Here is a 12,132-nt window from a genome sequence, read left to right as displayed (position 1 = left end):
CGTCTTCACCTAAGGGATCGTCTGAGACCAGCCAGCCAGACAGCTGATGAAACGGAGGAGTATTTCTGTCTGTAATAAAGCCCTTTTGTGGGTAAAAACTCATTCTGATTGGCTGCGCCCTTGCCCAGTCTTGTGAAATCCATAGATTATGGCCTAATTAATTTATTTGAATTGACTGATTTCTTTATATGAACTATAAGTCAGGACAGTCTTTGAAATTGTTGCATGTTGTGTTTATATTTTTGTTCAGTAGAATTTTTTGTAACCAGGGTTGAGTTTCAGATGACATGTATTCTGATTTAAAAAACAAACAAACATGCAATCTAATTATAAAAAAACTAACGGAATCAGTTAAATTACCAGCAGAGATATTATAATCTGATTACAGTTTAAAAAACGAGATACTTTTTTGGATTACATTACAATTAGGTAAGAATGTTTGCGAAAGATTACATTATGAAACCTTTCTGTTTTCTCAATGACATTCAATTCCACATTTAAAAAAGGCCTAAATGTAATGTTGTTCCACCTGAACACTATGATGACATACCAAATGTGTTTGATGGATCCTTTTTGTCAGTAATCAGATAACTTTTGGATGAACCAAACTCAGTAAAGTAATGTTAGTAATGACTATTTTGGGCAGGTAACTAGCAAATGTAATGGATTACATTCAGAAATTAACCTACCCAACCTTGATATTTATTTTATTTGGCAAGTCAGTTAAGAACAAATCCGTATTTACAATGACGGCCTACGCTGCCCAAACCCTCCCCTAACCCGGACGACACTGGGCCAATTATGCGCCACCCGATCACGGCCGCTTGTGATACAGCCTGGGATCGAACCAGGGTCGGTAGTGATGAGATGCAGTGCCTTAGACCCCTGCGCCACCTATCACAGGCGTTTTGTATTGTTTAAATACTGTATATTTTTGGATAAGTCATTACATGTCCTATGCACTTAAAAAAAAACGCTATTGCCGTTAGTTGTTACAGTTCCTCCACAGTGAAGGCAATTTGCCTAATTTTAGTGCTTCTTTCAAAGCAGTGGGTTTATTTAATCCTCCATCGGCGTTCAAAACGCACGTATCGCATGTGAGGGTGCATTGTGCGTACGCGTTCCCGAACCTAACACAAACCTGATGCTTCTCCCGCTTTCTCAAAATTCCCTCCCCTCTCTTGTCATCATCCACCCACCCTCTCCTGTGATTGAGCGAAAACCTTGTTCACGCGCGCGCGTTCCCAACCGGCGCGAGTGGGGAGCTGTCCAGCAAGCGATTTGAAGTAGTCTTCTTGCCCGGCAAGTGCGGTCTCTTGTCTGTCCAGGAATGAGAAGTGATGGCCGGCTCTGCAACTGAGGAGAAAACCTTCCGAAGGTTCTTGGAGCTCTTCCTCCGAGAGATGAGACCACCACTCCAGGAGAATGACCCTGTCCCAATGCGCCCTTTGTCTGACCTCACCTCGGAGGACGAAGTTGAAGGGGAATGCCTCGATATGTGTCTTCAGCACTTGTGCAAATAGTAAGTACGCTACCGATTTGATGTTACAAATGGTTTTGTATGCAGCTTAAACTAATGGTTTATGTTTGTTTTGCAAGACAATTTCAGACGAGAATAGGAATAGAACAGAATAGGAATTTGGAGTCATCAAAAGTGAAAGCTAATTTTGCCGGCTAAATATATTTTATACGAATTGGCAGGACTGTTGCGCAAACACAGTTAATATACATTATAGAAATATATAAAAAAATAAGTAGCCTTCTAGGTGCAGTGAGCAATTCGGAATTAGTTGCTACAGAATTGCTCTCCCGTCAGTTTTTCCGGGTATCATATGAAGCCACTCACAATGTCTTGACATCCTCATCTATCATGTTGCGGCCGACGTCATTGGGCATGTTGCAAAAAATTCTGTAACAAAGGGAAGACAAACTTCAAATACATTTCAGGATGGTTGCAAATACACTGAAATGGGGAACAGAGGGGAAAATCAGGACATACTGAACAAAGTGTGCCCGTAGTGTTGTCATGTAAAATAGCCTACATCGACGAAGCTGTATGAATTGGAAAGCACCTCTTATGAGAAAAGCCTGCCATGGTAACTATGAGGAATGCAATCGTTTCTTCCTACGAATGAAATGACGTCGTGCGACGCAAAAAGGAAGGGGAATTCACATTAACGGACATCGGATAAATGGGATGGAGGATCATGAACGAATGGAAACAGAGAGGAACCGGAGTACAACTGAAATGAAGCGCACTTGCAGTTCGCCGGCGCAGGCTCCCTAGTAAATTCAAAGCAAAATGTGTTTGGGAAGGGTTGAGCATTCTCAGATATATTACGTCACACTCTCACATCCATAAATAGCACATGTAACCACTGAAGAGACCTAAAAGACGATGGTGAATTTCTGAAGCCTGTCGAGGATGATTGCAATTTGACACGTCAGGTGTAATTGTGAGATCACCACCACCAATTAAACGACCCAACAAGAAGCAAACACAGACAGTCTAAAATAGAGCAATTTAACGCAACCAGGCGCACAAGTGCTTGGAAATAATTCATTCTTGACCTTGAAAATGTGAGCTTACAATTGACTATGTTTGCTACAGTGTATTCAGAAAATATTCAGACCCCTTCCCTTTTTCCACATTTTGTTATGTTACAGCCTTATTCTAAAATGGTTTTAAAAAAAAAAATCGGTGTGATTTTTCAGTCTACACACAATACCCCATAATGACAAAGCGAAAACAGATATTTAGAATAGTTTGCAAATGTATTAAAAATAAAAAACAGAAATACCTTATTTACATAAGTGTTCAGACCCTTTGCCATGAGACTCGAAATTGAGCTCCAGTGCATCCTGTTTCCATTCTGTTTTTCATCCTTGAGATGTTTCTACAACTTGATTGGAGTCCATCTGTGGTAAATTCATTTGATTGAGCATGATTTGGAAAGGCACACATCTGTCTATGTAAGGTCCCACAGTTGACAGTGTATGTCAGAGCAAAAACCAAGCCATGAGTTTGAAGGAATTGTCTGTAGAGCTCCGAGACAGGATTATGTTGAGGCACTCTTCCTAGAGCTGGCCGCCCAGCCAAACTGAACAATCAGGGGAGAAGGGCCTTGGTCAGGGAGGTGACCAAGAACCCGATGGTCACTCTGACAGAGCTCCAGAGTTCCTCTGTGGAGATGGGAGAACCTTCCAGAAGGACAACCATTTCTTCAGCACTCCACAATCAGGCCTTTATGGTAGAGTGGCCAGACGGAAGCCGCTCCTCAGTAAAGGCACATGACAGACCGTTTGGAGATTCTCTGGTCTGATGAAACCAAGATCGAACATTTTGGCCTATGCCAAGCGTCACGTCTGGAGGAAACCTGGCACCATCCCTACGGGGAAGCATGGTGGTGGCCATACTGTAAGGATGTTTTTCAGCGGCAGGGACTGGGAGGCTAGTCAGGATTGAGGGAAAGATGAATGGCGCAAAGTACAGAGAGAACCTTGATGAAAACCTGCTCCAGAGCGCTTAGGACCTCAGACTGTGGCGAAGGTTCACCTTCCAACAGGACAACAACCTTAAGCACACAGCCAAGACAATGCAGGAGTGGCTTCGGGAAAAGTCTTTGAATGTCCTTTAGTGGCTCAGCCAGAGCCCAGACTTGATCCCGATCGAACATCTCAGGAGAGACCTGAAAATAGCTGTGCATCGAGGCTCCCAATCCAACCTGACAGAGCCTGAGAGGATCTGCAAAGAAGAATGGGAGAAACTCACCAAATACATGTGTGTCAAGCTTGTAGCGTTATACCTAAGAAGACTCAAGGCTGTAATCACTGCCAAAGGTGCTTCAACAAAGTACTGAGTAAAGGGTCTGAATACTTGTGTAAATGTGATATTTCTGTTTTTTATTTTTTATAAATTTGCAAACATTTAAAAAACCTGGTTTGGCTTTGTCATTATGAGGTATTGTGTCTAAATTGATGAAAACAATTTAATGTGGAAAAAGTCAAGGGGTCTGAATACTTTCCAAATGCACTGTATGTGTTTACTCTACTGAGAGCTAGTTAATCAATACTGAACCCAATGTGTTATTTTCGGTTTTGTCATGTCCCACATAGCCTACAGGGCTTATCATACAACAAACACTATTTTGATGTTCACCCCTGCTCCATTTCAAAGACCTAAACTTGTTGTGTCGATGTCACCAATTCCCAGTCTTTGAGAAGAGGGTTGTAGCAGTATCAGTCTGCTAGATCTGCTCTGCACAAAGAGCTTATTGTCTGTGACTTTGCGCTCAGCTCTGGATGCTGCCAGGGCCCATACTACCAGAACAGATCCATACCTACAGTCGTGTTCATGTATTGACAGTTATCAAATGTAATTGACACCATGGATAGTCCTAAGTCTATCTAAGAAGAAGGAAACACCCACATATTATGTATTTATTACACAATAACAATTTCCATTTGTGGATATTTGCAGTGGTTCCTGGTTCCCTCTCTAAAGCGATCACAGTTTGATTGATTATTTGTTTTCCATGGGATCATTCCTGCAGCGCTAATGATAGTATTTTTGAAGGAGAGCAATGTTGTAATTCGGCACGAAGTGAGACCCATTCTCACACTTTGTGCTGCGAGGATCAGGTCCTTCCGTTGTGTTTCAGCTGAACGTGTGATTATTTTGTCTCTGGGTTGAAGATCTAATAATATACCTGGGAGAGAGGTGGAGGTCTCCTTTTCTGCTCTTCCTGTGTGGAGGTCTCTGTGTGTGTGTGTGTGTGTTTTGCAGCGGTGCTGTATTGATGGGTAGGAGAGGCTCACAGTGTGGGTATGTATGTATTTGAAAAGGTGGAGATGAAGCAGATCTGGACTTGTGTGTATGTGTGCAATGACGACAGTGTGAATAATGTTTTGTCACATTCCCATCCCTGGGGGGGGGGTTGTGACATGGTACGCCCCGCCCAGTGTCAGCTGGCTCAGTGTGTGGGTGAGACACAGCCCTCCTCTCAAATTGTCATGGCTGACGTGTAATGATACTTCTGGAGGGTAAGGGAAGCACGACACAGGGATGGGGCTGTCACATTTAATGACAACTTACTTTTGAATTGAACCCAAAATAGTAGGGTATGAAAAAAAGAAAAGAGTCACGATTTAAGTGACAGGAATGCTTTGATTTTGCAACCAGGAAGCCTGTGATTATTGTCTGTTTGGATGTCTGAGGGACTATACACAAAGATAATGTACTCGTACATCCATCAAATATGACAAATGATCATTATCCAACCATCTAAAAACACAGAAGGACCATTGACCTGGTCTTCATTTGAATTCTGTAGTTCTAACACATTTGTACCATACTCTGTAATTGCCAGAATATGCTGGAAGCAGTACTGTCATGAGCAATGTGAATAGAACACAGACCTCACTCAGTTATCGCTAGCGAGTGGCCACCTCTCTCCCCATACAGCAGTACATTTCCTTGAAAGTGTGTGTGGTGTGTGTGTCGGACATGGTTCAAATATTTTAGTATCTGGTATTTAAAATACTTTTTTCTGTGTATTTGAGTATTTTCAAATACACCCCAAAACAAGTACTTTTATTTGGTTTGTAAAATCCAAACAGTCTACCAAATTGTATTTGAGAGTATTATTCAAATATTTATTTCAAAAACAATTTTTAAATACCTGGTCAAATGCATGGAAGTGTATTTGAGTCAGTGTATTTGAGTATTGTCAAATACTTTCCAAGTGCATTTCCAAATACATTAAAATATCCATCTACCATGTCTTTTCAATTAAAATATATCTGAATAATTACTTTGAATGTACGTGAAAGTAATTGAGATATTTTAAATAATATTTTGTGTGTGTTCAGAGCAGCTGATTAATAATCCAATAACAATTCTAATACTGAAAGCAGCTCGGCGTTGCAATCCCAGTTGGCTCGTGTGTAAAGCCTTCACCTGAGGCATGCGTTCGTGGTCTCCATTTCTCCTCATCGCTTCATCATCTGACAAGGCAGGTAGAAAAGCTGCTCTGTTTGTCCAGCTTCAAAGTGTCAAGCTTTCCTCACACTCCTTAATGATGGCTGTTAACTAGGCAGTGAGAGAGAGAGGAGTATAATGGATGCAGGCATACGTGTCAGCAGGCTCATTGGTCCTCGCTCACAATTCCACCACGTCATTATGATGAAAAATAACCATAGGAGGAGCCTATGCAATATACAGTATGCAATACATAATTCAACACATATGCTGTGATGGCTAAAGATAGACATTGCTTACTGCCTGACTTCACTCTTTGAGTGTTTTGAGAGCTAGTTCTGTTGGGAACGGCTGTAGAGGCCATCCTGAGGGTGGGTAACAATAGAGGGAGGGATGGAGGAGAACCATGACTAAGCCTCCTTCCTCCTTCACTCCTTCCTACCCCCATTCCCTCCATCCCCTCGTTTCCCACTGCCCCCGGTACCTCTACTGGGAGCGCCGATAATTGAGAGAGGGGAGCTCTCCTAAACCTCATTAAACTGGCACGTCTCCCACAGCTGTAAACAACCACGCGCACATCCGGATTCCTCCAAGACACACACACACACACACACACACACACACACACACACACACACACACACACACACACACACACACACACACACACACACACACACACACACACACACACACACACACACACACACACACACACACACACACACACACACACACACACACACACACACAGAGTCTGCTTCCGCACACTGCTGGAGGAACAGTGTGTGGTGTCGGAAGCGCTGCAGCTGACGGCTGCGTTAATGAGTACTGCTGTGCGACCGGATTGGACATCAGAGGAGCAGGGGACACACTCATCTCCCCACAACTTCTCATTCATAACACAACAGGAAGAGAGGGGGTCCTCTGTGCCCTCACCCGAAAGTGCCTCAGTCCTAATGGACTACGACAGTGTCGCAGAGTTTTACCGGATCAAGCATTGCTGTCCATTCACATCTTAATAACTACAATGTAATTACAATGTTAGTGCAATCTTGCACTTGTTCAGGGTTAATGATATAAAATGTAACCCGGCCTACAATTTGTCCATCTCATTTTGACACAGACCCACAAAAGACAAATGAGATATGCGCTGTTCCAAATGATCGATTCCATACATTTTTCAGCTCTCACACCAAAGAGTGTTGATTTACATGAAAACAAATTGATTTATGCACAAGAGAGCCTTTATGACATTTTCCTGTTTGTCTTTTGTGTGAAGACAAAATTCAGCTAAGAGCTTTTGGGCATTGAATTAAGAGTGTGATTGTTCTTCAGCAACATTGACAGCTGCTGCTTCCAAGACACACACACGCGCGCACGCACGCACGCACGCACGCACGCACACACACACACACGCGCGCGCGCGTGCGCACACACACACACACACACACACACACACACACACACACACACACACACACACACACACACACACACACACACACACACACACACACACACACACACACACACACACACACACACACACACACACCATAGTCAGATAGAGGTTTTAAAGTAGACACAGAGCAGGCCTCTGATCCAGAGAGAAAGAGTGCATCTCTCAGCCTCCCTCGTTTGTCATAAATCTGGAGATGAGATACAGGATAAAAGGCAAAGATAACCTTTCCTTGTTTGAGTCTGACATTGCTATTTGTGTCTAGAAGTTAAGGTGGTGTTACGTAAATGTACCAGGGTTCTGCTAGCTAGATTTACTGTCAATGCGGTAGCATATTTACTACACCACCTGCAACTCCCAATAGACTTATTTGGCTGTAATTTGGGATTTTTGCTAATCGAGTCATTGAATTGATTTAGACCCCTAAATGACCCTCAAGTTTGACTTATAACTTACAGACTGGGCCGCTATAGAAGTCCAGATGAGTTGTTGACACTTGAGCCCAGTGAGAATTGATGGATAAGAGCGACCAAAACATTTGATCTCAACAAATCACAAATTAAAATGGTGAGATCAAGACACATTACCTCAGCAGAGGGAGGTCATCAGTACCAAAGATTTACAACCAGGGTTCATCTCCACTACACTCTTTTCCAATTAAGGTGCATTGCTTAACGGGATGCATTGCTTAATGGGATTGATACATCAAAGCAACGAAGCACTAATGGCCATGCTAGGCTATGTCGTACCTTGACCCACAGCATGAGTTTTTTTTATATCCTTCTTCAAAAAAGGCCCAGCAGTTCAGGCTGAATCCTTGCCATGACTTGCCCAGGACACAGGCGGTAGGAGTGAGCACGTCTCCTCAATGCCTGTTTTTATTCTAGCCAAAGGCACAATTAACTGCCCTTCACACTTGCAATCGATGCTACTCAATTTAGAATGCCCGGCTAGGCTAAACAAGGGCAACAGAGAGACAGAGAAAAGGGATCCGCAAGGATTCACAAGTCATTACTTCCAAATCAATGAAAGCGTCCTCTGCTTATATGTACTGCCATGAATGATCTTGTTCCACAGAGAAACAAGTCTGGGGTCAGAGGTTTATGTCTGCTGTGTCGTAGCTCCCAGAGAACAGTGTCCATCTGCCTAAAGATTTTTCAGATCCCTGGGGCTCTCTGACTCTGGGCCTCTCACGACACTAGTGATGTCTCTGAACTTTGCTTTAGTCTTGAGGGCCTCTTCCCAGAACCTCTAGTGGCACAACTGATTTCTGGTGATCATTCTGATGAAGCATATACCACTATATTTGTTGCCTTGTTTTTAATTTACTTTGTGTCAGACCTTTTGTTGGCCTCTTCTTTTCACTTGTACGTATATTTTGTCCTCTTGAGTTTACTGAAGAAGCAGGGGAGCGTTGAAGACATCAGTTGCACATGCACATGCTAAATTGAGCGGCAGGTTCGCTGCATGCCTCAAACATGACCCTAGATGGACAATTGTTTGGCAATTAGCCCTCACTTAGAGTAATTGCCATAGTAATCGTCATCCAGCACTTAATTTCTTTTAATTAACAGGAAAAGATCATTACAGACAGTTATGGTTGTTGAACATACCCAGGAACCTGCTATCATTCAGAGCAGAACTGGGTACTATCATAGACATACAGCAGCTTAAACAGAGAGTTGGTAAGGGCTCTGAATTCACAGGTAAGTCAACTCTTTTCCACAGAGAAAGGTGAGTTTGGGTGATGACTGTATCTGTCAGTAGGTCTATTAAAGGCACTGGTGTTTGCAGATGAGAAAAAGAGATGATGTAATCGGCATCAAGGTTGGCATAAACAAGGTTTGTCTATTTAACCAACCTAAAAACACCTAGCACCTGGATGGGCCTTACGTAAGAGCCGCAGACCACAAAAAGCACTCTGCTTCAAAGTGTTGTGCAATGCACTCTGTTTTATAATAACTGGCAACTCTACAGACATACGGACACCCCTCAGGGTCCTCCCAGGTTGTCTCCCCCCCAAGCTTTTCATTTGTGCAAAAGGGGTCTGGCACCTCCTCTGCGATGACCGGCTTGCTAATTGGATGAAAATATGATTGATTTAGTCTCCTCCTGCCCGCCACACAGCAATTACTCTGAGTGTATTTGACGCCAGTTTCCATCTATACATCTTCCGCAGGTCAAACATGGTCCTGTCGCTCAAGATTTTGCATTTCAATTAGAATGTGGAAGGTCACTCCCAGGCCCATAGTGCAGCATACATTTGAAATATCAAATTTGATTTAAAAGCAGAAACCAGATATTAGGGCAGACCCAGTGGTCTATCCTTTGTGATGTCTAGAGGGGGCTTGCCTTACTTTTACTAAACATGATCTTCATAAACATAAAGTAAATGCCTTTCAATACGGAGTGCATATCAAGAACAATTCATTTACTGCAGTTGATTATCATTAGAATATTTTGTCATTTTATAGCAGACTAATCAGAACATTCACTTGAGTCCCAAATGTACTGTTTCAGGATGATCTGACCTCTTTTTGCATTGAACTAGTTTCAGAATCTAAAACAATGGATGTACCCTCATCACATTTGTGAAAGTTTAAAGGGGAAATCAGCAATAGAAACAATAACAAAACGTTCTCCCTGTCCTGTTTCGGTAAAAAGCTGAGGGATGAGGCTGGAGAAATGGAACCACTCTAAAATTCATAGACAGAGCTATGGATGCAAGGACTGACCATCCATGGTATAAACATTATAGTTGCAACCATGTTTTGAGGCCATATAGTGTTTATTTATATTTACTTTGTTTACAAACATTAGAGTTAAACAAGTTTATATTTTTGGTTCTGATGGGGTAGGACAGTTGAACTGATGGGGTAGGACAGTTGAACTGATGGGGTAGGACAGTTGAACTGATGGGGTAGGACAGTTGAACTGATGGGGTACGACAGTTGAACTGATGGGGTAGGACAGTTGAACTGATGGGGTAGGACAGTTGAACTGATGGGGTAGGACAGTTGAACTGATGGGGTAGGACAGTTGAACTGATGGGGTAGGACAGTTGAACTGATGGGGTACGACAGTTGAACTGATGGGGTAGGACAGTTGAACTGATGGGGTAGGACAGTTGAACTGATGGGGTAGGACAGTTGAACTGATGGGGTAGGACAGTTGAACTGATGGGGTAGGACAGTTGAACTGATGGGGTAGGACAGTTGAACTGATGGGGTAGGACAGTTGAACTGATGGGGTAGGACAGTTGAACTGATGGGGTAGGACAGTTGAACTGATGGGGTAGGACAGTTGAACTGATGGGGTAGGACAGTTGAACTGATGGGGTAGGACAGTTGAACTGATGGGGTAGGACAGTTGAACTGATGGGGTAGGACAGTTGAACTGATGGGGTAGGACAGTTGAAACTGATGGGGTAGGACAGTTGAACTAAGCTCTTGAGGCATTTTGTCACATATCCTTTCGGAACTTTCACCACGCACACCTGTCCCCTATTCCCACTGATTAGTCTTGGTCTTGTCGATTATTGTTACAATGTCCGTTGGTGCGTGTGAGTACCTGTGTGGTGTGTTTTGGGCTTTCGTGCCCTTGTGGATTGCGTAGATGATTACTGTTCTCGTCCCGTGTGTTAGTCATTGTGTGGGTGTGTTATTGATTCGAGGTACTCCTCGCTCTTTTGTTTTGAGTTTCAACCCTGTGTTTTTGTTATGTGTTTGTTTGGTCTTCGTCCCCGTGCCTTTACACGGCACGCCGTATTTCGGGCTGAATAAAAACCCATATTACACATTCCTGCGCCTGTCTCCCGAATCTCTTCATGCCAAAGTGACACATTTATAAATTATATTCTTCAAGAATCAATGGGTATATATAATTAATAAGTCCAAACAATGGATGTAGCAACTGCTGAGTTCCCCTTTAAGAGACCAATTTATATCATAATGTTGCTGTCAAAGATAAGATCATTTTGGTCTCCCACAGTAGCACAATTGTACATTCTTGATGAAAATTCACACCCAATGTGTTGACATTAACATCAGTTCTGCAGGAAACACAAGACCTGAAGATTAAACAATGGGATGATGAAAAATTCAAGCATGGTGAGCAATGTAGCAGTTGTGGCTCTTCCACCATGGCTGCTTGCAGTTCAATGTCCAAAGGAATGACATGAAACATCTGAGGCCTCGTTGTGCACACAGCGATCACATTCAAACATCCCATTGGAAGCTGTGGCCAGGGTATTTCAGCACACCCAGTATTACTTGGTCTGCTGTGAAGAAGTTGGCACAGAGAAGTTCTAGAACACGCCACTGCAAATTGAAGCCGCACAGGTCCCATCGGCACCTGCCTCTCCTTAGAGCTCTCCTATCTTAGTGCTATTTAGGCCTGGCCGCTATGTCTGACACAATTACTATTATTTAAAGGGCCACTAACCAGACAGTGACAGCAAAGGCTGCTTGGCGATCCTGGATATGCTGTCCACCAGGTTTCAGCTTATCTTTACCCCAGATGTAGGTACAGGGGTGTCCAAGCTACCCCTCTCCTGGTCTCCCTTCACCCCTTGCCCTTTCACATCCTCCTCTGGCTCCTGGTGGTTGGCCTACCCCAGGTAGAGAAATTACTTGCAGGAGCAAATCCCTTAATCAGTGTCTCTCCCTGCGATTAACAAGCCCAGACAGTG

The 12,132-nt window shown here is 43.2% G+C and overlaps 1 protein-coding gene across 1 annotated transcript in view; it reads left to right on the top strand.

Annotated features, from left to right (window-relative positions):
• Nucleotides 1-1,245: 1,245 nt before the first annotated feature.
• LOC109892797 (protein phosphatase 1E) overlaps nt 1,246-12,132 on the top strand; it is a 65,986-nt gene continuing 55,099 nt past the window's right edge. Inside the window, exon 1 of the mRNA XM_020485581.2 lies at nt 1,246-1,522. Within this exon, the coding sequence (XP_020341170.1) occupies nt 1,341-1,522 (182 nt within the window). The 5' untranslated portion in view covers nt 1,246-1,340. The remainder of the gene's footprint in view (nt 1,523-12,132) is intronic.

This window comes from Oncorhynchus kisutch, linkage group LG6, assembly GCF_002021735.2.
Source record: "Oncorhynchus kisutch isolate 150728-3 linkage group LG6, Okis_V2, whole genome shotgun sequence".
In the NCBI taxonomy this organism is placed as follows: domain Eukaryota; kingdom Metazoa; phylum Chordata; class Actinopteri; order Salmoniformes; family Salmonidae; genus Oncorhynchus; species Oncorhynchus kisutch.
This window is presented reverse-complemented; position numbering and strand designations above follow the sequence as displayed.